This window comes from Lissotriton vulgaris, chromosome 1_1, assembly GCF_964263255.1.
Source record: "Lissotriton vulgaris chromosome 1_1, aLisVul1.2, whole genome shotgun sequence".
Lineage (NCBI taxonomy): Eukaryota > Metazoa > Chordata > Amphibia > Caudata > Salamandridae > Lissotriton > Lissotriton vulgaris.
In genome coordinates this window covers 1488258202-1488284437 of record NC_141685.1, presented here as the reverse complement: position 1 = coordinate 1488284437, position 26236 = coordinate 1488258202, and the positions used below count along the sequence as shown (strand labels likewise).

The following is a 26236-nucleotide window of genomic DNA, read 5'->3' as shown; positions in this document are numbered from 1 at the left end:
AGGTGTCCTACCTGTATAGAATTCTGTCACCCTGTAATGGTGTGGAGATACTGTAAGTATCTCTGTTTGTAGTTTATACAAAATCATGATGCTCAATAATTAAGGTTGTGTTATACATATTCTTGTTTTGATTCTTAAAAAATCTATTTGTTTTGCTGCTTCAACACACATAATACATAAGAAAGGCGATTTTATCGCGAGAAATGCTAAGAACTGACATAAGAATGGTTTATCTGAAATGGAAATGTTTACAAACAACCATTTGTTGATATGTATCAATCCTTATGTGCCTTGAATTTGATGTATTTTGCACAATGTCGTTTATGTGCCTTGAATACAATGTTGTTGTTTGTTACAGTCTTTCAACACTACATCAACTAGTGAGTACATAACATTACTAGCGAAAGTAGACCGATTTCGAAATAATTTTAACAACATCGGGTATTTTCCGTCACGCACCCAGTTCTGATTACTAACTCGACCAGCGAGTACATAATATTATGTCTTTCGGACTTAGCTATAAATTTTAGTAACATCGGGTATTTCCCTCATAAATGGTGGTGAGGTCATAATGTGGCTTTGCACAAGTGCTAACAATAGAACCGATAAATATTAGCATCGTTTGTGTATAAACCATCAGCCATCCTCGGATGCGTTTCACCACTATAACATGGCGCTGAAACGCACACTATAGTCCTGTTTCGATCTCCAAACATTTGGAGCTTTAAATTCACGCGCTGCGTTAGCTTTGGCTCTTGCTCCGAGACCAATAGCTCGTGTTACCGTCTATACTCTGACTTCTGACTGACGCTACAGGTAAGAGCCCATTACACATATGGATCAGACATCCTTATCCTGGCCCAATTTCGCCACGCTAATTTCGAGTTTAATCTGTCTGTCCACCTAGATTGTATAACTTTGGCGACCTGAAAAAAATCGAGACTTCTGAAGATTGTTTTGCTCGTCTTCCACGTCTTCCAAAACGTACTTGCAGGTAAATGCATATGCAGCATGGACCTTAGTACGGGACCATTAAGCTAACAATGGACCCTTAAGCTAATAATGGGCCATAATATTTCCTAAATTTCTTCATTTGATTCATTTTGTAGATCGTGTGACCCGGTTAATCTTCATTCCATTTTGGGTCTGACTACACTTTATTTGCTGCTACCTCTAAGTTAAACATCGACAAGCTTAATCTGCGTGCGAATCTAAAGGTAAAATGCTTACCATATCTAGGGTCATAACATAAAGCTTAAGGGGCAATAAATAGGTATTGACAACCTCCCTTGATTAAATATTACAGATTTGCCTCGCGTTCGGCACCTCAATCATCTGCCTCAAATACAGTGTTTTAAGGTACAATCTTCTGTTAAATTCACGAACTTTTCAAATATGTTTAGAGAATGCTCTGTGTACTTAAGGCATACGACTCCCATTGATTGTTTCTTTGCACTGAATATCAATTTACTTTAAGTGTAGGCTTCCTCTTTTTAATATTGAATGGCAAAATACTATAATACCATTGTGTCTAGTCGACTCTCATACCATTCAGTTAATAAATAATATGTTTGAATTGATTTTCATGTTTAATTGGCAACACAGCTTTTTGTATGTATACCAGTCTTAGTGTGTAGTCTTCCATGTCAGCATTGTCTATTTGTAATTAATTTGTTGTGCACTCTTAGCAAAGATCCCAGAGTTTCAAGACAACATTTTAATCAAGGCATATGCACTCTTAGTGTATATAGTTAGGACATATGTATGTTGTATATATGTGTATAGTGCATTTAATGACTGCTTAATTTCTGTCACTGTGTGATAGTTACACTGTTTTATTCTGTTTTATTAGGGATTTACAAATATTAATTGCTTATTGTCCTGATGATGGTCTTGCTGATTGATCCATAAAGACCGAAACGTCGACCTGAGCCTCATCCAAAGAAGATTTTCTCATAATCTTTATTTTTTGGATAGGTTATCTACAGGCTTTACAGAGATTGCTTTGATTTATCCCAATACATCTGTCCTGTATTCCTGTTTTGCTAAATTCTGATGTTTTGTATTCTTCCCTTGATTACTCAATTTTGATAAAATTCACTTTTTGCCTATACACATGTCTATTTTGTTTCTGTCTGATGTTGAGTATTGTTTTGTCCAATGTAGTTGTTGAATGTCTTTTTAAACTTGCTTGATTAATTTTACCCAGGGTAATTTAGTTATCTTCCCTAAATTCAGTTATATAAGTCAATTAACTGAGTTAGTAGAACAAACTCCTTTGGAGGCAACTTTACCCATCCTATCGTTGGAGAAGAGGTCGCCCAACATTAGCACCGAGAGTTCAGTCCAGAACCTCAGGTCGCTGGCAGTGTCAAAGCCCTCAGTGTTGGGGAGGCCAATTAGGGGCAACAGTGGAGTCGCGCAGGAGAGGTGATGTATCTGAGCCATACAGGTCTGAGACCCTGCTACCTGCAAGAGGGGGTGGATGCAGAACCTTCAGAAGAACAAAATGTAAATGTAAATGCAGTACTTGTATAGCACACAAATCACCCCTGAAGGGGTATCTCGGCACTGGGGGCCGTTGGGAAGATTAATCGAGCTATTGCCCAGAGTTGCATTGTGCTGGGCAGATCCCCGCCGCCGGAGCCAGGGATCGAACCGTGATCCCCAGCATCCAGCATCCAGCATCCAGCATCCAGCATCCAGCAACAGTCGCCCTCGCGCGACACCTCTTCCCAAAACCCCAGATCAAGGATACTGATGTCGTTCTTGAATAATATTGTGTGGCCCATTCTTGTTTCCTTTTTATACAGGCACAACCCCATTGTATGTTTGATATCCCATTATGACAACATTCCAAAATTGCCCGCTGTCCCATCACCGATATGTGTCTTGAGGACCAGGGAAGAATTGACATCGCACAATGTAACATCTTCTGGAGACTTGGTGGAGGCAGGCACTACTGTAGCTTTCTTTAACTGTATGGAGTCACAGGGTCTTTTTCTCAAAGAATTCTTAGATTCTGGCTGCTAGAACGTAAGAGATCATATACTGGAATACCAAACTGAAAAGCATTCTGATGATGTCACACACAGGGCTTTTACAGTATGCACTTGTTCTCTTCAAGCAGGCCGGCACTAGACGGAGCACTGTCCTCTGTATTGGGTTATTGTACCTTTCCACAAGCCTTGTTTTTCTTTGACAACTTGAAAATAGTTCTAAATGCTGGCTCAAGAGAAGTGAAGGAATATTTCATGTTATAAACTTAGTTCCAAGACCTGTTTGTTTCATGGAGTTCTTCTTTATAAATTGAGGCCCCTGGCATCGCCTCCCCCCCCGGACCTTTGGCATGATGTTCTGCAATTGAGCCCACTTTAGGCCTTGTAAACAGACAGGGGGGCTGACTTTTTTCCCTTTTTATTGAAAGCGGTTCTAGTCTGAAGATCTAGAAGAATCATGTGAGCAATGTGCTGACTGACAGAGCTTAGACGTAGAAGAGATTTTTTCCCTCTAAATGACGAAGCTTACTTCCTCTTGAGTGCCTTCATGACTTATTTATTTCAGTCCAAAAAGCAGTATCCTGGGTCGTGGTGTGCCACTATATAAGGTGACCTGCTGTTTCAGATACGACTACTAACACTTTTTTTTTAATTTGAGGAGGATAATTGCAAATAAAGTACTGAGATCAGAATTGGGTCACAATATAAAAAAAGAAATTCGCAAAGAGGAAAACATTCACTTTTACCTTCCCATTTAATGCATTCGGGCTCCCAGAAAGACGATATTATTCTAAATCTACTGATTATCTCAATCTTTTTCAACAGATGAACTTTAGAACTTGCTTTCTAGACATTTTCTTAACACCTTCGATGCTGGTGACGGAACCATTCCGTCATCAGTCACGGTTGGGCTGTGCTGATGACAGAATGGTTCCGTTACGACCACACCCATTATCATAGGGGCCCAGCACAGGAGGAAAATATCGCCCGCAGCGATGCGGTTAAACCAATCTTCAAATGATTGCGGAACTAGAAGATTTCCAGCAAACATTGGAATAAAAACTGTGTTTAATTTGAGCATTGGCATGATCACCTTTATCGAGAGAGCATTCAAACAGAACTATGATTGGACTAATAATGATGTATATCTGGGTTAATTGGGAATATGGTTTTAAAAAATTCCTATCAAAAGGTTTTTAAGCGTGCACAGATCCAGATCATTAGCAAATAATTTTGTAAAACCTGATTCGGACACGTAGGGCACTTTGAATGCAGGCATATGCCAACTTTATGTAAAAAAGCAGGTGTATAGCATACATTTGATGCAAAAATACACACACTGGGAAAGTAAGTGCCCCTAGTTGTTGATAAATTCAAGATAATTTCTAGTTTATAGCAATTTGGTCTCCTTAGCTCATTTATTAGCAATTTTCTCAAAATGGTTGGCCTGGGAGTGGTGGCGTAGCAATTTTACCAATTTCCTCTAATGTTAATCTCCTACTCGAACAGCATTTGGAGAATTTCAGCCAACTCTTCCAGTTTGCCGAGTAGGGTCTTATCAACCATACTTTCCAATTGAGCAAAAGACACCCAAAACCCTTTCTTACAAGTCGCTCCTGCTCAACAAATGATTCTTAAAGCTGGTAATCTTTGCCCACGATAAAATATGTAGATAGGACAAATCAACTTTCTAGCCATGTCTTCATTTCTAATGGGGTCAAGAATGGGAACATGGGTGTACAAATAGTCAATGTGCTATAAAAGTTGATTAAAGGAATCTTGAAAAACGTAAAAAATTGATCTGTCCTTTAAAAAGGCCAGTAGCTTATTAGATTTAGTTTGCATTGGATTTTAGGAGATTTAGGAACATATAGAATGTCTGGAATTGTTTGTCTTAATATAATCTCTATTACTGTGTTAACATAAGTATGAATAAATTCAATTTGCTACAATAACTGGTTATGGTAACGAAATACATGACTCGTCTAATTTTAAAGGGATTTTGGACTAGGACCTCTTCAAATACCTCTCTAAATATGTAGAAGCCTCTGCAGCTGCAAACAGTAATCATGGGGCTAAATGTAAATTATAAGTGCCTCCTAAATCGTATCTTGTAGTAACAGATTGATTTGTCTCCTTAGCTGCTGTATACATATCAAAAGGACGTGCTTGTGGTTAGCTGTTCAGTGAATAATGAACTTACATTACTTGGTAAGTATCGTTTTCTGATTTTATTACATTTAAGAAATTGTTTATTTAAAAATTGTGCTGGGATTATTAGAAATAAGTTTGCAAAGTATCCATTTCACGCTTGTTATTTTAGTGTTTGAGCTGTGAACACAATTCATATTGTTCATGGTATATTTACTCTAATCAGTAAAGTATACCCTCTAATCATCATCCTTTCCCCAGGCTGCTTTAGTTTATTAGTTTTTTATAAACCTTTGTTAGTGCTTTTCCTTGTGCTGCTCTTAGGACCCATAAAGTGCTTTGCTAAGTAAAGTCAATTTGTCTCATAAAGAGAGTACTCTTAAATCTCCTACTCTGATCTATGCTAAGTCGAAATCTATAGGCATTCTGAAGTATACCCTACTCTACACTAGCTTAACTCACTACATTCTCACATTTCCACACCTACACATGGTTTCCATAATATGATCCAATCATGTTAGAGTGAAAATATATCGTCTTGGGCTCATTAAGTTCTCATGATCCTCCACAGTACAGCTATTCTCAGTGTCCTTCAAACTTACATTAACCTGCAACAAATGAGATACATTAGACCTTCCACCATGTAAAGACTTTATTGCTTGATTAATAAAAACATGAGTTAAATCACATTATATACAAAATGACATATGTTATAAAAAGGTGCCTCTTTGTAAAATGCATGCGTAAAACAAATGAAGAATAAAATCCTTGCAACCTGAAAACATGGCATTGTATCCAAAATTACATGTAAAAAAAACCCACAGTGCTACTATAAAAAATACAGGCATAAAAAGAGAAACTGGACAGTTAGCACCATTGCACAGAGATGAGCCTAGTTGAGTAATAAGGTGCAGTATGTTCGGCTAAGAGGGGTTAAGATGGCCTTGTGCTATAAAGCTTTAAAAGCAGGGCTGAGTAAAGGAAGACATGGTTTGAGTTATGGCCTTTGTCACTGCGATATGAGTTGGTGCTCTTTATAGATGCCTGCGCTCTGGTGTAGCGCGGCTCCGAAAATTCTTCATAAACCAGCACCTTAACCCACAGAGCTATTCACTATTTTCCCACAAATGGGCCCATAACTTTTACCATTCATTCATTCACACATTTATTCTGCTCCGAGGATTTAGTGAAGACTAAAAGGAGACGGCGGTACCATAGCGGAGTGCCTAAACTTAAAAGGTATACATTATTTACACCTGCAGTTTTTAATTCGAATACCATGGTTTTTCTGAAAGAAAGATTTAAAACACCCCACTATTCATTTTCAATGGATCAGCTAGTAAAAGGTAACTAAAAGACAACAAGACCTGCTTAATTCTCCATTTATTTAATTTTTATTTAGCATGATCTCTACGTTCTATTTGAAAGAATAATTCAGTTATAGATTAATAATCCTGAAAGAAAAGTTTAATTCAAAAACATTCATTTATTAGCATGACCGTTTATGAAAATAAGTTGAAGCTATATTACCCAAATATAGAGATGCAGACATCGGCACAAAAACAAAATAGTTCCCAAAGAAACACCTCTCTAGCTCTCTCGATGTTCCCTTCTCATAGGATTCCGCACCCATTCAAAAGTTAAAGTTCAGAAAAATGTCAAAGTCCCTGCGCCATAAGAAAAATTGCGCAGACCGACAGCATCACAGGGTGCAAAGATTAGGTCAAAAAGCAAGCTCCCTTCAAAGTCACAAATGTCCTCTTTTATACCCTTTTTCACTAACTTATCTATCTAAATTCGTAACTCTTATGTCTTAGAATGTCCGTGATTGGTCAATTTAGAGTTGGATGAGCATCACCTCATCGCTTTACTGTTCCATTTATGCAAAGTCATCATTATGAATAGAAAAATAGTGGTGCTAGTGTTCAAATTTTACTTCCTTCGAAGTGTCCTTTAAATTGTTATTCGGAGTCCCATTCCCACAATTTAACTTGCGGACTTCAACAAACTTGGCATGTACTCCATGTAGCGGGGCAAGCTGTCCTTGACCCATACTGCTCAGGCACAGGCAGCTTGCGCTTCCAGTTGGCACATGCGTACTTAGACCGCCACCTCGGAATCACAGTCAGCTTCCATTTTGTTCTGGTCACACAGGCCTCAATTTAGGAACTATTACAGAAACAAACACAAATAAACGTACATTTATGAAATCAAGCCTTTCTGTTTACCTCCCCCTTCTAATAATATCCCAGTTAGTAATTACCTAGCTTTAAGCAACACATATGTGTGAATATGCCAAATTCCAGTCTTTTTGAGCTGGTGATGTGTGAGAAGGAAGCTGGAAAATTGTTCTGTAGGTTTTTGTGAGCATTTTATCTAGTATCGCTCTCTCCTGCCCTTTGAGTGCCTCACTCCTGTATGCTAAGGTCGGTTGAATCTATGCCTGGACCACCTAGAGGATAGGTGTAATTGTGGGTACTTTTAACTTTGTGTATACAGATCTGAGACCAAACGATAGTGCAGTGCCTTTCCTTTTTATTTCGGTCATCTGGCTCCTGTATATACCATTGTCGTTGAAGTGGACCCATAGGTACTTGTGGAATTTGGTTACACCTAGTTTTTCCTGCTCCAGAGACAAGACCAGCTTTTGTGTTTTGGTGCCTCAAACCGCAAGGATCTTAGTTTGCTTCTTGTTGATCAACAGTCCATTCCTAGTTGAAAATGCAGCGGTGGCATTAAAGAGGCATTGGAAGGCAATCTTTGTTTTGCTGATAAGAGCCAGGTCGTCTACATACATTAGGTTTAAAAGGTGAAAGTCCCCCAGTTTAGGTGGATGAGAGTTAACTGTGTTAAGGGCTGGGCTCTTGTCAGATAGAAACAGGTTGAATAGAGCGGGTGTTGGAACGCAGCCTTCCTGGAGGTCTTGCATAGTGGTTATATGCGGGGACAGGCGCGATCCGTCTCCAATTTTTATTCTGACCTATTTGTCATGATGCAAGAGCTGTAGGGCGCTGAACAGGGTGTTGAGCAGGGCGGACCATCCTGTATTGTACAGGTGTCTTCTCTGATTCAATACCAATTGCAACATTCCAAGATTATCACAATGAAAAGAAACCTTTCACATGGTAAAGAAAGCAAAGAAACACTGTGTTTGTTAATTGGGACTATAGCTTTGCCTACATATGTCACAAGGAAGATGGCAGTACTTTAGGAGACATTTTAAAATGCTACCTACATTTGCTATGCCGTTCAACCTAAACATGACCAAAACACAGGTAATAAAATTTCTGTGTTTACAAATTAATGTTGATTTAGTACAAAACATTTAATCTAAATAATTTCATTTCCTTGACCAATAAAATTGTCAAGTGTTATTTAAACATACATTTTAAATGAGAGCTGTTTTCATGAAATTGCAAACCATCAAAATGTGGTCATCTTACATCGACTCTAATAATTGCAGAGGTTTCAAAGCACTAGGATGCTCCTATCAAATTACTTGGGTGATATGGGTAATATCAGATTCATTTACTCTTCATTTCACATGTAAAATAGAGCAGTTCTGTGTTTCGGGGGCTGCTGAACATAATGAAATGGGGTTATGTGCCATGCTATTAGGAAGCAATCTTAGTAGGATCTCTTATAACGCAGATGGTCTATATCTTTTTGATTGGCGTACTGAAGGACAACGTTTAGAAGCTCCCTTGCTGCTCAGCCCATACTTCCAACTGACACTCAAACACCTGGCATCCCCAGCATTCCATTACCTCACATGCACCAGCATTCCATAACTCATCCACTCTAGCTGGGCAGCAAGGCAGAGAAGCAGGAAAGATGCATAGGACTGAATACTAGATAACACACATCTTCCCCCTTTACAAATCAACAACAAAGAATAACATGCTGCCCATAACGTAATGTAAGCAGGACAGCAGAGAGCATATCATGGGAAGGAAATCAATAAATACTTCAAATGAAATCACGGGAAGTCAATAAAAACAGAAGATGAAATCATGACACACACATTTTCCCCTTTTCCGTAGTAAAAAGATGACAAGAAAATGCAAGATACGAATCCTGGTTAGAATAAAACAAAGTTTCACAAGTTAAAGGCTGAAGGAGAGCAAAAATATTGTAGTGAAACGCAATAATTAGCAAGGACATTATACACCTGGTCGATCGTTTCTGCATTATAACACGACCGGAGAGCGACTATTTCCCGCAAGAAACAGTATTAAACTTAAATATACAGCAAAAAGCGAGTATAGCGGCCCTAGTTGCAACTCCAGAAGCATATAACCTAAGGAAATTGAAATGGAGAGGAACTATTATCAAAGAGATAATGGATACAATGAACAAGCACGTAGAGAATACTGGGGCTTTGGAAGCACATCTATTGGTAAAAGATTGGGAGAATATGCATACGGCTTTGCTAGATAAATTTCCAGCAAAAGCAGCAGGCAAAAGTACGTATGGACCCAACAAGGAGCCTTGGTATACCATAAGCTGAGAGACAAAAAAAGAAACATCGCAAAGGAGGTAAGACTAAATGCTGCAGCGAATAGAATGGGAAAAGAAACAGATGACAGCAAGATTAAAAAAAGGAGAAAAGAATACAAGGAAGAGTGTAGAGATGCAAAAAGGAAACACATAGAAAAACTATGGGAAGAATTGCTATGGGCAAGCACATTAACGAATAGTAGTGAATTTTGGGGCCTAATTAACAAACTAACGAAGGGCCCTCATCGACGTAGAGGCAAAACTTTTCGCCTCCTGCATTTTACGTCACTTACAGGAATAGACAAATGAAAATAAAATAATCCAAAAATTCCAAACAAGCTTCAGACAAGGCATGGGTACCATCACAAACCTCTCAGCACTGACTATCTTAATAGAAATAGCAGAAAAGAAGAAAGCAGGTTTACTGGCATGTTACATTTACCTGAAATCAGCTTTTGATAGAGTACCGCGCAACCGTCTGTGGAAGAAATTGAAGCATGGGGACTCCCCCAGTTACTAATAGACACAATAACATCTTTATATAGTGAAACATGGGCCACAGTAAAGCTTGGAGACGGGAGAAGAATATCGTCAAAATAAATATAACCAATGGATTAAAACAAGGCTGTGTGCTCTCACCATGTCTATTTAATTTATACTTAGCAGACCTACATAACCACCTGCTACAAGTAAATAGTCATCCGACAAAATTGGCAAATGAGCCAATTCAGTTCCTGCAATACGCTGACGATATTTTGGTGGTGAGCCAAACTCCGATAGGTCTGCAAAGGGTAATAAATAAACGAATCGACTATTTCGATTTACTAGGCCTGGAATTAAACAAAACAAAAACCAAGGTGGTGAGACTAGCGGGCCCTAGGCGAGGAAAATATAAATGGTTTGCAAAGAACACACAAATTGAGGAGACAAGCTCATATAAATACTTGGGTATTAAAGTGGGCAGAAATATGTCCTTCGCGCACCAAAAAAGGGACATTACAGCTAAAGCCCAATCACTAATCTTCGCCTAAAATACAGCTTAATAAGAAACTGCAATGTCCTTCACACGGGCACCTCCTAAAAATAATGGCATCACAATTGCTTCCAACTTTATCCTATGGTTTGGAAATATGGCATGGCCAAGAAATTAACACCTTAAATAAATTACAGATCAAAGTCTATAAAGCAGTCTTCAACCTCTATAAAGGCTCATCTCCAGCACAAATACCCTTAGAATTTGGCCTACAGAATCAAGAATTCCAAAGGAAAGCAATTTTTGCAAAACTGTGCTGGAAATTCAGAGCATCAGAAATGGGAACGCTGAACAACCTTATGCTGGACGGAAATAAATACACAATACGATCAAAAATACCCAAATACCTGGGGTGACTACCTGCGTATTGCCCTGGAGACATTAGAGATCGAGGAAGTTTGGAACAGGAACCTGGAACGAACATCATTCAATAAAGTGTGTAACTCCAGGGCCAAGTTATTATCTTTCGTGGAAGAAAAAAGGAGACTGGCCAAACGCCGTCATGCATGGGTGGTAATAAATTCATACAAAAGATCAAAACCACACCCCTACGTAGCGGCCCATTTCCGTCTATCATTAAAAAGGAGGTTCATGGCATATAGATTAGGCGATTAATGCTCTAACGACTTGGTCCCCACTTGGAAAAGTAAACAGCAAGTAAAGTCATGCCGTTTATGTGGGTATCATACAGAAGCATTATGCCACCTAATATGCGCTTGTGAGTCCGCAAAAGAAGAAAGAAGGAAATTGTTGAAAACAGCCTTAAATGAGTTAAATATACGCACTTGCCGACAGGCGGTAACAAGTTGGATGGGTGCTACATCGAACATTTTAATATGTCGCGGGGTAACATTTATGACACTGGTAGATAACTTACTCGCGAAAGTAGAAAAAGATCAAATGCTCGGGCCGGAAAGGGAATTTTTTTAGAAACTGTAAATATTTTAAAGTATGATTAAGAATATGTTTTTCTTTTAATCTCGCCTGTTAAAAACTTTCGGTTTTAGGTATACTTTATAGTTGTGGCAAGCCAAATAAAGTTATTTTTGACTGACTGACTGTAGTGAAACACTAAATGAGAAAGAGAAATATGTGAATAAAGCATAACTCTCACCAAACGCGCAGTAATAAGCACACGAAGAAATAAGAACACAGGACAAAATGTCCAGAGTACACACCAGTTGGCCAGACAAGCATGCATGATAAACAGCGAACGCCAAAAAGAAATAGAACAACCAGGAAAGAGGTGAGATACTCCCAACTCAGGAAACACACAGGAAACTCATACACGCACACATAAAGGGGTGAAGAATACACCCGCTGGAAGTACCTACAATGATAACGTTTGAGAAGAAAACCTCAAATGCCAAACTATCCACGCACATTACCATACTTAGCGCAAATGTAGAATAGAACCTGACAGAAATAAATAAGAATCACAGTACTAATTTATTTGTAAGAGCCGACTGCTTCATACAGTATCTCACCTATGAGACTACAAACATGCAATTATGCTACGCTTTTTTCAGTTTGGACAACTGTATGCTAGAAAAAACTTTTCTTGAAGGGCAAAGCATGATAAGTAACGAAGGGTTCGACTAGGAAGAGAGCCCCAACTCCCTTTTTTGAAAAAAAGGGACCTTAATTCTTACATTTGGCCATATTTTTTAGAAAGGATTGGTGCCTCCATTCAGAAGCATTGAAGTTTATTTTAACTTTGCAGACTAAAATGTTTTTATTTGACCAAATGTACCTTTTGCCACAACTGCCTCGTCCCTTACCTTTTATTGCATATGTTACTGTTTAGTCCCTGTAGCCACTGTTTTATTCCCTGTTTTAGTTGCAATTCCCTTTTCATAAACTTGTGAGCAGATTATAAAGTGACTGTAAAACTAAAGTCCTCCAGTAGTTTGTACCCTAATTTAGTATGCTCTACTCCGAATGAGGGCATAGTTAATTTCAAGAATGGTGTGAGGATTGTAAATTCGCCTTTTGAACCATTATAATTTAGTCTTGGGCTCCTTGCAAGAGTTTGCTTTATTTGGATAATTTTTGGAAGGGATCAAGAAGGCAATTTGGGAGAATTGGTAACTCTCCATACAATTTCCAAATGATTCTTCATGTTGTATTTTTTTAATCTTCTTTACACACTAGTGAACATGTAGTATTGTACGATTGTATCCTCGCTTGAAGGTGTGGCCACCATGGCCTGCATATTAACTCAATTGCCTCATTGAGTAACCTCGAATTACAGTGGAGAAGTCAAGTTAGTAGATATTACCCTAGTTATTCAAGCATAGTGTATAAACGTCAACGGGGAATTCTTCATGCTTGATTGATATTCACTACCTGCTCATCACACACGTTGAGGCCATCATTTTAGCACTAAAGTCTGCGCAACGGAGAAGCATGGAAATCCTATTGCTTGAATATTCACTAGAGTGCAGGTTCTTGTTTGGTTACAACTTCTTGATTATCCAGAGTGGGCATAAGTGCAATTTTGATACTTTTCACCTCACTTTGACACTATATAGAAGCAATAACTCTTCTCTCTTTATTGTTGGATCTAATGTGCAAGCAATATATGCAAAAGAAAATGGCTGTAATAAGGCCTCAGTGACGTCAACTCTGTATTCCTTGATTTTCTTTTACCTAGAAAGTCTGAAAATACTCAGTCTATGGAGAGTCAATTTGCCATATTTCTTGGTGCATAAACATGGCAAATTACCTTTAAAAAAACATCAGTTTGTCTTTATAATTTATGCCTGTTGTCAGACCAGCAATACTTCTAATCGGGGGCACAGGCTTATTAACCAGTAACTCTCTGCCTACCGTCTGCTCTCCTGTAGCCAGGGGGCACCGGCGGACCCCTTCCTTACCGTACCTACCCACACATGGAGGTGTCAGGTGGCAGTGCCGGGTCCTAAAATGGCGCTGGCCAGGCACTAGCTCTGTACCTCGGAGAGGCTCTCCCACACGCTGTGGAGTGTTAATGCGCAGAAGGAGTCCCACGCTACAGAATGGCACCACAACCGATATGCAGCGCTACCTACTTGCCCGAACCAGCAAATACCTGCAACAGCAGGGAGAGTAAAAGCATGAAAAACTGCAGCTGCTGTATAAACAAGTTTAAAATAACATATATATTTGAAGCAGCACTAGATTGCGGTCGACCTCCCACAATTTGCAAATACTACAGCGCCGTAACTACGGGCGGCCATTTTGTCTAGTTAACTAGTGTCTCGAATCCGGACTAACTCATCCACAACTGCCAGCGCAAACATTCACTTGAGCACCTGATTAAATATTATAGATTTCCCAGTGCCAAGCCCTACCTAGTGATAAAGCGGAAGGAAATGCAATCTCCTGCCAGATAGGTAACAGCACAAGCCTAAATTAGACGTAGGGGGAGAAAGCTGCCTCTCCCTGCTGCAGACCTGTTAGCCAGATCTGACACCAGAGGGTAGCGCGCGCTTGAGCCCAGTGGAGAACTTAGCCCTGGAATGCCCTGATACGAATCCGGGGGCAATTAAAGGCAAGATCGGAGGCCAGGGTGCGAGGCCTCTCCCCCCTGAGATAGCTATATTGCTGAGAAATGTGGCTGAGATGGCAAGTAAGTGCAGAGTACAAGGATTACTTTGGCAGCGTCAGCACTGACCTGTATCCTGTTAGTGGAAATCTGATGGGAGAGACCAGAGTTTGTGTGGGCCTACGCTCCGGGCCCTTCGGCGGGAAACCACAAGGAAATCCCAAGTACAGTACTGAGGGTCCTGGGCCGACTGGGGGCAACTGTGTTTTTCATGGGGGTGAGACCGAGCTGGGCATCTCCGTTTGGCAGGCAATTAGGAGGCAAGTGAGCCCAATGGGCATGAAACTGATCGCCGTTAGGCTCCTTGGACACTGCGCATGGTGCAAATCCCTGTTACTTCCTAAGATTGGGGCAATATCCGACTGGCCTGCTGATCCAGAGATGCTGGATCATAGAAGGGGCTAGACAGTCCCCTGCCTGACCCCAAGATGGCTGCCATATTGGTCCCCTCCACGTTGTTTTACTTCCCTGGGACAACATTTGCACATTGGCCAGACCTTGAACCTATCCCCTAACCTGCTTACATATCAGGACTTGAACCTGCGGAACTTACCCCAGACTGTGAAGACCAAGCGATTTGGCTGATGCCCGGTGGAGCTACCAGATCGCTATAAGCAGAGATTGGTTGTGGACTTAACGTGTAACTATGATCTGATGCTCATGTAAAGCGCTCTGATACCTCTGGGTCTAGCCAGCGCTATATAAAACCTTTAAAGATAAAGATGTGGTTATGCCTGGGGGTGGCCAAGACAATGCTGGTGGCTTTGGCTTAGCGCTGGGATGCTCTAGGGTTACTACGCGCTCTACAAAACCTTTAAATAAAATAAATACATTTTGGAATAGAAACGTAGCACCTTCGATGACCTAGTGGTATGCCATGCTGTGGCAAGCCTTTACAATAGAGAGAATGGCTTGCATTCTTCTTGATAACAATAAAAACGTTGAATATACCTGGGGTCCCCTTGTGGCCTTCTTCTCTGTAGGCCTTACACTCATAGCATGACCTACTCATACATAACCACTTCATTCTTTTCAGATCTAATATCGTAACAGAGTTGGTGATGACTTATTGACTACTGCAGGCCCCATCGGTCAGCTCCTCCACGGCTGGCCTTACCACGCCCACGACACACAGCTTCATTACCCACACTCCTAGTTTATAGTTTAGGGTTCATTGGGGTGAGGAGGGATTTTGTTGGGCAAATGTTACTATTCAGGGAGACAGATGAGTGGGTGTCCGTGCTTTATTTGAATTGTTTGATTGCAAGGAAGATGCCATTACATATTGGAAACTATATGTACTAATAGCACTCTGATGCATACTTCTGATATCCCCGTTGTGCACTACTGCCTTTGTATAGCACTGTGCCCAATGCAAAACTCAATAAAGTTAGAAAAAATGAAAACTGGCTACACAAATACCATTTTACAGCAGATACTGACATGCGTGTAATGTTGTTTTTCTTCGTAGCATTCAGTTATCGAGATGCAGAAAGTGTACCTAAACATCAGAGATCAGGTACTGTAAGTTTTTATGAATTAAACTGTGTGCAATACTGTTTGATTGTAAGGAGTTTTGACATTTCTTTCTTTTCAGCAGGAGCTTCGTTGATGAGACTACAGTTCTATTTTGTTTTGGTCTGTTGCACAGAAAGTGTTATGGTATGGAGTGTAGAGAATTGACATCTGATGAACGAAAACTTTGGCCATCATGACGGTCTATCTAGTAACTATTGATTCAAACATTATTGGAGCAAATCATGCTTTTTTTCAAGATTCTTTTTTCAGTCTAGTCTAGGGACTGCTTTAGTCATTTCACATTCTTGTGTAGTAAAAATCACAATATATACATACGTACATAGAGGGACTTTGGGTCAGCCTCTCAGTCTGTGAGTCGCTTTAACTGTCAAATGTTACTCCTTTTACCCACAGTGCATAGTATGAATAGGTCTACCTGCTGGTTCTCTTGCACAGTGAGTGGTCACATGTTGCCTGATCAAATGACATCATCCGCCTAAAAAAGTATACTTCAGTGACAGGGCTAGTTGTCCAATGTTTTATGCAGTCAGTGTATTTTTTTCTTTCCATTCATTAGCTTTTTATTTTTGTTATTATAATTTGGTTTACATTTTTGTAGGTCCTCTTTGTGTTTAAACTGTTTTTTCAGGTTGCAGTAATTCAAAGGCAATCGTAACTTTTTGTGCAAATAACAAATGGATCCCATCCTTGCATTCTAGGAAGGCCTGTGATATTCAGTTAAAATTATATGCAATGGTACTTTACTTTAAAATGTCAATATTTTAATACAAACAAATGACCGTTGTGCGTTTAGGTGACATGTTTTATTTTCTTTCTATTTTTGTGGCATATGCTTAAATAGGTTAACTAAAGCCAGACCTATTGACTAATACTTTCCCTCGCTCTTCATTTTCTTTTCCAAAGTTGCACAAGGTTTGCACTGTGGGGTGCAGTGAAATCTGTTCATCGTTGTGCTAGTGCCAAGCACATTCCTTCTTTTGTTTTTGAAGCTAGGTTAGTGACAGCTTGTTGGATATTAATTAAATATACAAAGTGAAAGCCATATGGCTCATGCAACACAACTGTGCAGGGGAAGGCAGAATGCACCAGTTTGCACTGCTCAGGTTGTTACCTCAAGTGCAACCAATTACTGCCTCTGCTCCACTGGAAAGTTCCACAGTGATAGACTGCAACTTCCCCATTGCTGAGAAGGGTGTGTGAAGGCTAGGATGAAAGTGAGGTGCTGTAGCAGATGTGATTCTGCACTTTGCTGCTCAAGATATCAAAATGGCCTGCTTGGACAACCTGAAAATCTCATCCGAAGCAATCGATTTTCTGCCATGTTAACACTGAATCAGTGTGTCCTTACAATAAAGTTCATGACTCCTGCCCTAGAGTGGATACTAGAAGGACTCATTTCAAGGAATCTTCCAAGAATGGGTCTTCAGCTCTCTTTCACCAGATCAAGCACTGTCTTCTTCACACTGCAGTTATCAACTTTCTGCCAAATGAAATCTGGGGGGTTTCAAGGTTCTGTTTTGTTCCACTTCTCTTCATGCTTATTGCATTGTCTCACTTGACCTCCTAAGGTCCTCCAGCCTAACCTTCTACAATTAAGCAAGATGAAAAAGTCACCATATGTAGGCTTCCTTGCGTAGAACAATTTGAAAAGAAACCCTAGGCAACTAAAGGTCTTTATCTATGAACAGGCCATATGAACTTTCGATATGATTTAAGGGACTCAGTGTACACAGAAGTACATTTAAAAAGTAATTTCTTTAATACAAATTGGTTTAAAAATCATTTCATGACATATCATCACTGTACTAGTTAGATTCATAAAACAATATCTCAACAGGACTCATACAAAGTGCAAGCTACAAACATGCAAATTAGCAAAAGATGCAATCAGAAAAACATTCTTAAATTATTCATCAGGGCATTGTTTGAATCGGGAGAAATGTATAAGCTGATAACTCAAGTAGCTTCTTGTTTATAAGACCCATCAAGTAGCCACTTGAGTTGTCAGCTTATACTTTTATCCTGATTCAAACAATGCCCTGATGAATAATTTAAAAATGTTTTTCTGGCCTCTTGTCCAGCGGGGAATGGAAGTCTAAACAAAACCAATCTCAAACATTAAGCTATTGTGGATGCATATTTTGACCATCCGCATAGATCTGAATAGTGATGCTCTTCATACAAACCTCCGTCTTTGGACATTTACTAAAGCTTCTTTTCTTTGTGTTAGATGTGAGGTACCAAGTTGGAGAATGCTTTTAAAATGTTTATGGGTATCATTTTGAATGTTTACAAACGATTCGATCACTTTTGATGGGCACTTAACTAATTAAAAAGAAGCACTGTTATAAAACATTCTGTGCCTCTTAGTACAGGCACAACACAATTTTGGGGTTGCATAGTTAGCTGCTGGATTGATATCTGTATCGAATTGTAAGTAGTGTATTTTTCAACGTGTGACCCTGCACAACAAAGTAAATACATATATGATTTATAGAATTTCTCAATTCTCTCTGCAGGCTCTAAATATGTCACTTTATTGATCGAGATCCACCCTGTGAATGAGCTACGAGTCCTAAAGGCAACCGAGAACTACGTTCGGGTGCAAGTAAGAAATTGATTAGTTGAATAACTACCTTTGGAAATCTTCTAAAATATCTCTGTGAAGTGGTTCGACAGTCACAGCAGGGCTCAAAAGTAGTGTTATTATAATTTGCTTAATAATATCATAAACAATAAGTTTCCTTATTAGTTCCTCTGCACTAGGTCAGGATGCCAGTTCCTTAATCATGCCAACCGTCGCCCACCCATACCAGATCACCTCATGGAACACCCTCACAGAGAAGTAAACTGTGTCCTTCATGAGTACCATCTACTCTGGAGCCCCAGCAGACCCCTGCCCACACCATACTTTCAACCTCGGCAATCAACCCATCAGCAAAGAACTCACCAAGGCCCTCAGAAATGGAAACATGCTGACGTGAAGCCTTTGCTGAAGAAACCATCAATGGACCCAGAAGAACCCAAGTATTACTGATCCATGTCGCGGCTCCTCATCCCTGTCCAGGTCATTGAGAAAGCTATCAACATCCAGCTAAATAGATATCTGGAGAACCATAACGTTCTGAACCCCTCCTAATCCGGCTTCAGAGCAAAGAGTACCAAGACAGTGGTAGTCTCAGCCACAGACTACGTCAGAACGTAGCTAGACCATGGAGAAAAAGCAGCTCTAAACCTCCTCGACCTCTCAGCAGTCCTCGACACCCTATCCCACCAAACACTGATCAACAGACTCCACCAGATCGGAACCCAAGGAGCAGCCCTCAAGTAGATTGCATCCTACCTCATAGTAAGAACACAGAAGATCATCCTTCCTCGCTTCCTAAGAACAACACTTGCGGTGTACCTCAAAGCTCATCCCTTAGCCCAACCCTCTTCAACGTATACATGGCACCCCTGACCAACATCGTCCGGAACCACAGCCTCCACATCATCTTCTACGCCGATGACACCCATTTCATCCTCTCCCTGACTAATGACCCAATGACCATCAAAGACAAGTACCAAAGATGTGTGAAAGATGTGGTTATCTGGATGAATAATAACAGTCTCAAACTTGATACAGGTAAGACAGACAAACTCCTCTTCGGTAAAGGCAAGGATACACTCTGGAGCAACAAATGGTGGCCATCTGAGCTGGGCCCAAACCCAACTAACAAGCCCCAATCTCTGCATCATCCTCAACCACCAGCTATCCATGAAGAAGCAGGTCAGTGCTGTCTTGACTTGCTTCATCACCCTCTGTATGCTCAGCAAAGTCTTCAGACAGATCCCACCTGACATCAGGCGTACAGTCACGCAAGCGCTCGTCACCAACAGGCTCACAACGGCAAATTCCTCTATGTAGGAATCACCACCCAGGTCATGAGGAAACTCCAGACCATCCAGAACACAGCAGCCTGACTCACCCTCAACCTCCCCAGACAGATGCGCATCACCCCCCTTGACTGGTAACCAACTGGTTACCAGTCATGAGGAGATGCCTGTTCAAGCTGCTCACCCATGCTTACAAGGCACTACACAACGAAGGACTGGCATACCTCATGAAACAAGTAAATTTCCACCAACCCACCAGGGAACTCCGTTCTGGATCCCTCTCCCTTGCAGCTATCCAACCCATTCGCCAGGCAAACAGTGGAGGCCGCTCCTTCTCCCACATGGCAGGTCTTTCAAACAGTTAATACTGCTTAGTTGTTCAGGGCTCAGTGTGGGAATTTGTTGAGGTGATGTTTATGTAGTTAACCTGTCAGAGGACTCGCTAACTCAGAAAATTGAGAAGTAAACCTCCTATAGTACCCTACAAGGCCCAAAAAAGAATGAACCTCTTTTTTTGTACATGGGTGGAATAGCCCTCATCTTATCAATCTGGGGTTTTATGATGCCTTAGGCCCCTGGCCAAGAGAACGTTTCGAACAAGTACTCTTCAGTTTTTCATTTCTCAGAATGCCCTCGATCGCTGACAGTGTGCAAAGTATATATATATATATATATTTTTAATCTTTTTTTTATTGTATCTTTTACGTTCAATCATTACATATTACAGGCAAATGCAACAGATGCATGACATATGAGCAATACAGCGGTAATAGAGAAGAGCACCAGTGCAGCAAGCAGAAAACTCACTAAGTATTCTAGTATATAAAAACGTAAAAGAAAAATAGGTTTTTCCCAAGCAGTGAACATCAACAATGGGATCCGCACCAATTTTGAGCAGGATTGGAGAATAAAATGAAATGCACCATTACGGAGAAACAGTTTTAATGAGGACAGTTACTGTATTAGGGGAAGGGGCGCTTTAAGAGGGTAGTGACCGGCTCATCAGGTGATAGATCAGTGACGGGGGGGGGGGGGCTGCTGTTACAATCGCTGGAGATGAGAACACCGCAGGCGGTGTTTCTTCAAGCGCTAAGGCAGTTTGGAAATCAGTGAGCATGGCATTCCTTAAGTTATTTCCACTTGCGTTACAAGTGGAAATAACATAACAGAACATACCAGCTAGCTGCTAGCAGGTACTTATGCAGGCCCTGTATGTCCTTCTTTCACAAGGCTGTGCCTTCTGCTCACGCCCGATGACCGCCGGAGGGGTCGCTGATCCTCACCCATGGGTAATTGAGCGCTTGGCAAGAAGCGGTCCCAGGTCTATGAAGCTTGTGGTGGCCCTATGTTTCTTGTCTTTGCATATGAGGCCCAGTAAGCAGACCTTCCAAGTCTGGGACATGGGTCTCTCTGTGCAGTACATTAACCGAGAGGTCACACCTAGCCAATATAGATCAAGGGAGGGACAGTCCCAGAGCATGGGGGCAGACCGCATCCGTGCAGTGACATTATCAGTTTATCTTTTCTGGGGGAGGTAGGTCCTGTGGAGTACGTAGTGTTGGATAAGGCAGAAAAGTGGAAAATTGTGTTACGCAGAACAAGCACAGGATATTCAACTATGGAATTCCACTCTTTGTTCATGGAGTGGTGGCTCAGGTCTGTTAACTTACCGGGGTCAACGGAATAGGGGCATATGTGCAACTCCGCAAACCACCATGTCAGATGGCGGCCTGTGCCCTTGATGTGATGGTATTGGACAGGGTGGTGCATTGGGTGTTCCTGCTGCAAGCCACCCCAACATGCATCAAGCCCCCAGGAAGAAGTGGCCAGGCGCAAGTCCCTCGTCGGTTATTTGTGTTTCGGATGGTATGAGGGAGCCATCGCGGTAAAGATCCCCCAGTGTGTTCAACGCTATCTCATGCCAGACAGCAAGTTACCTCACGGATGTGATCTGGTCTCCCCTAGGGCTGCCCATTAGTGGAAGCACAGGGGCATATGGTTGGGTAGCCTTGTTGATTAGTAGACTCCATTTAAAACACTGGTGTGCTACGTGTATCAGTGCAGGGGACAGGTCGGCCATCTGTTGCTGGGGTGTAACAAATGTAAAATGTGGAACTGGCTCCTGGATGGAGTTGTCGAGGTGTTGACTGATAACTGAAGTAATGGCTGTCATTGTAGCTGTGAGCCCAAGTAGTAGTGTTCAAAGTTGGGAACCGCCAGACCACTTTCAGTTGTTGGTAAATTGAATTTATGGAGTGCCACCCTACAGCTCGTATTGTGCCAAAGGAGGTCCCTAGTGAGTTTGTTTGGTTTACGAAAGAAGGATTTAGGGATGTACTGTAGGAGGCTGGCAAAATAGTACAGTAGACAGGGTAGCATAACCATCTTGATGAGGGCTACCCGCCTAGCGACGGAGAGTTGAAGTAATTTCCACAATGCCGATTATGCCTGTATCGGGGACACCGCGCAGGTGAGGCTACCGTCAAACAGGTCAACCAGGGCCTTAGTAAATGCAGATACCTAAATATCGGAATGTCACAAGTTACCAGGTCAGGTAGGCAGGATCCGGGACGGTAGCACTAAAGGAGTAAAGGTATGATTGTGTAAAGTTAACTTGAGTCCGGAGTTTGTCGCAAACCTGTTAGATATGGGCACTGTGTCTGGGGGAATTGCATGTATGTCACGCAGGTATATGATTTGGCCGTCGGCGTAGAGCAGAGGTCTTCAAACTGTGGGGCGCGCCCCCCAGGGGGGGCGTGGAAACATCCCAGGGGGGGCGCGAGCTTCACAGAAAGATTTCCCCTTTACGTTTATTCTCGAGAATCATGGCCATCGAAAACAGGACTCTCTCTGACTGGGGGCAGCAATCAGAACAAATAATAAATATGTGGAGGCTTCAACTTTGACCTTCCTTTAATCCGAGACAAAAGGCAGGAAATGGCAGCGAATTTCACTTTCACTCAAAATGAAACTTAAAAACATATGCTGCTTTGTGTGGTGCATCTTCCCGGGCCTTAGCTTTTCTTGCTGGTGCCTTTTACATCGGTTCATTGCACAGCTGTCTAGACATTTGAAGCGACTCATAGGTCAAATGTAAACATTTTCCTGCAGTATAATTTCCTTATTCCCCTTTTTACCACTGCCAAACATAAATTGAGTTTTGCCTCACTGCACAGCCCTTGTGCAAACATAATTACTCAACAGGTGTTCACACTACTAGACAAGCTGATATTCTTTCAAACATACACACACGTAAGGCATGCAACAGTTCCATGGAATGTACACGTACTTAAAACAGGGAAATGTTCACGAAACGTGGGTAGGTTTAAACACCACCAGAAGGGTTTGGCTTCTGCAAGTCTGCTGTGATGCAGGCATTTTCAGAGCTTGAGGCGAAATTACATTTGACCATTTGCCATAGTATTTTCCATAATACAGCATTTTCAGGTCATTTGTTGCAGTTTTACACCCATTCCTGTTCATGTGTGATAGTGCTGTCAAGAAGTCTCCTGCACAGCCTTAATGTAGATAAGGCCCATTAAAACCTGACAGTTGCTGTCTATTCCTATCCCAGCTCTAGTCACGTAGGTCATTTTTTTACCTGTACCAGGGCCCAGGGTATCTATACAGCTATTACATGATAATACAAAATTAACATATATGGCAGTGAGAATTTCAGTTGATTGAGATGTACTTTCAGAGCAAAGACCTTGCCCCGAGAATGATGTGGTTGCCAGGTCTGCCATCATTCTGCTTGCTCGCTAGATCAGGCTGCATGGTATTATATGTGGTCCAGAAAGGTGGGGGTGCATGCACTGGCCTTGTGGTGGTTTTCCCCAAAAGAAAGTTTCCCATCAAAGGGTGTTGAAGGAGTTCAGTGATTGTGAGCCAGATTTACAACTCACAAATCTTAACTTCACAAAACCCTGCTAATGTAGTTTTGCTATTGTGAAAATTAGTTGTCAGCTGATGCCTCAGGAATAAACCGGTTGTCAAAGAGGCCACATCCCAATTTCCAGAAATTATAGTGATGGGGGGGGGGGGGGGGGGGCCCGGCTCCTAAAAAATATTGCCTGTGGGGGCTGGCCCTAAAAAAGTTTGAAGACCTCTGGCGTAGAGTGATACTGAGTGCAACCCATCTCCCAGTTATATTCCCCAGAGCTGTCCGTGTGTGCGAAGGGTGGACCCTCGCGGCTCAATGGCCAGAAAAAGAAGTGGGGGGAGAAATGGGCATCGTTTTTGGATACTCATATGTATTGTGACAGGGTCGGAAATGGAGGCTCTTGATTTTTTGACCGTCGCCAGAGGTTGGGTGTAGAGTAATTCTGAGGCCCATCGTGAGCAGAGCAAAACTGCGAACAGGAAATCCCACTCCGGGGAATCAAATGCCTTTTCCAAGTCCAGCAGCAGGCATCCGTAACTTGGCCAATCCCTGGGGCATGCTTCATAACCCTAAAGAATCTTCAAAAGTTAAGTTACATTTTCCAATCTGGGACAAACCCTATTTGATCATGTGGTATAAGTGTATTGTATTGGAATTGCATTTATATAGCGCTTACTACCCCTGATGAGGCATTGAAGTGCTTTTTTGGCGAGCAGCATTCTACTCCAGAATCAATAAAGGATAAGTGGTGAATTAGCATAGTGAAATATGAAAGTAAATTTAGTAGTGGATATGTTAGTCAGTTATTTGGATTAAGGAGGATAGTGGAGGGATAGAAGAGGGAAAAAGGTTTGCATTTATGTAGCGCTTACTACTCCTAATGAGGTGTTCAAGCGCTTTTCGGCTAGTAGCACGCTACTCCGGAACCCGTAAAGGATTAGTGGTGAATTAGTACAGCGAAATATGAAACTAATTTGAGTGGTGGACATGTTCGTCTGTTATTTGGATTGAAAAGGATAGTGGAGGGATAGAAGAGTAAGTTAGTGTAGGTACTAGAGGGGCCAGGTGGTCCGCTAATATTTTGGCCAGTATTTTGTAGTCTCTATTCTGTAGTGCGAGAGGACGGCATGAGCTGAAGACAAAGGGGTTGCTGTTTAGATTGGGTAAGGAATTGAGTAGTGCCTCACAAAGTGAGGGTGGCAGACAGGCAGCCGGAAGAACTTCATTGTATATTGTCTGTAGGCGGGGGGCCACAGAAGTGAGCCCGCCTTGTCTGCTTCCACATAAGTTGCGGCTGTGTGGGCAGAGTAATTAAGACAGCAAAGGCGCTCCAGAAACGCAGCATATTCATGCTGTGCCAAAAGTAATCTCTCCCTACATTACAGGGTAGCTCGTAATTCGTGACCCAGCAGGTCCCATTCAATACAGGAGATGTCTTAACAAGTGTCTGTCTCGCATTCCACATGTACCCAAAACAGTGGCCCCTGATAGCAGCCTTAAGTGTCCCATTCGAGTACACGGGTCTAGGCAGTGTTGCCATTAATCTCGAAATGTTCCTCTATGGACGTTTCAGTGAGGATCGAAAAGGAGGGTCTTCTGGGGCTACAGCTGCCGTGTAGGTATAGGAGGGGCTATGGCATCCCAATTCACGCACAAGTGCTGGGGGTTGTGATCTGAGTGGGCATACCCATTAGGTGATCTATTCGGATATGTAGGTTATGGGGGCTTGAGTAGAAGGAATAAATCCCAGTGTGTGCATTGTGGAGTCTCCATATATCAGATAGCCTCCAGTGTTCCGAACCAGGTGGCCAGCGCCTGGGCGTTAGACATGGCGATTGTATTGGTAACAGAGGAAAGGAGCAGTCTGTCTACATCCAATACACTCTTGAAGTCTCTGTCAAGGAGCCATGATGTTCCAATTCAGTGTGAAAGTACCCCCTTAATTTGGTGAGATACCTGTGTTGGACGGAACTGGGTGCGTAGATGGAACCAAGCAGTATTCAATGGCACTCAAGATGCCCTTCCACCTGTACTTAAAGGCCCTAAGTGTCTATATTCGATGTGTGCACAGTGAAGGGGACACTAGCTGCCTCTAGCATATGTGGAGTAGTTTGTGGAAAACACCTACCCTCACCAACCTTGTTGCAGCAGTCTCGCAGCTTCAGTCAGGTGGGATTCTTGCAGCAGCGCAATGTGTGTAAACCAGCAGCGTAAATATGAATAAACTGCATACCTGCATGAGAGAGTGTGCGGTCCCCTGACGTTCCATGTAATTATGTTCATGTTAACTATGACTCTGGGTGTTGCATGTGAGGGGTTGCCAATATTATTGCAACATATTGTCCTCTCCCTAGGTCCCGGACAGGAGGAGGCGTGGACAGTGAGGGTAACTAGAACTAAAACCATTGTAGCACTTAAATAGCAAACCAATAATGTGATAGAGGCAGAGGGACAACATTTATCCTTCCAAACTTTGTAAGTGTATGTGTCAGTGGTGATCAACTGTCTGAAGGGGGGGTGTGCGTCACAGGAAGGAGATGGCGGTCAATCGTCAAGCACCATACATACAGAAACGTAAACCGTGATGCTGGACAGTGTACTTGTGGCCGCATTTCACAGTCTCCATGCAGGCAAGAACTGCATTCTCAAATGAGCTCTTGGCAAAA

General features: G+C 41.8%; 1 protein-coding gene across 1 annotated transcript in view; it reads left to right on the top strand.

Annotated features, from left to right (window-relative positions):
* The window catches only part of GSAP (gamma-secretase activating protein), a 764805-nt gene that overhangs the window by 114913 nt on the left and 623656 nt on the right, over window positions 1–26236 (top strand). The window contains exons 4-6 of the mRNA XM_086967359.1: window positions 5141–5210; window positions 15744–15791; window positions 18331–18419. Coding sequence (XP_086823485.1) covers window positions 5141–5210; window positions 15744–15791; window positions 18331–18419 — 207 coding nt within the window. The remainder of the gene's footprint in view (window positions 1–5140; window positions 5211–15743; window positions 15792–18330; window positions 18420–26236) is intronic.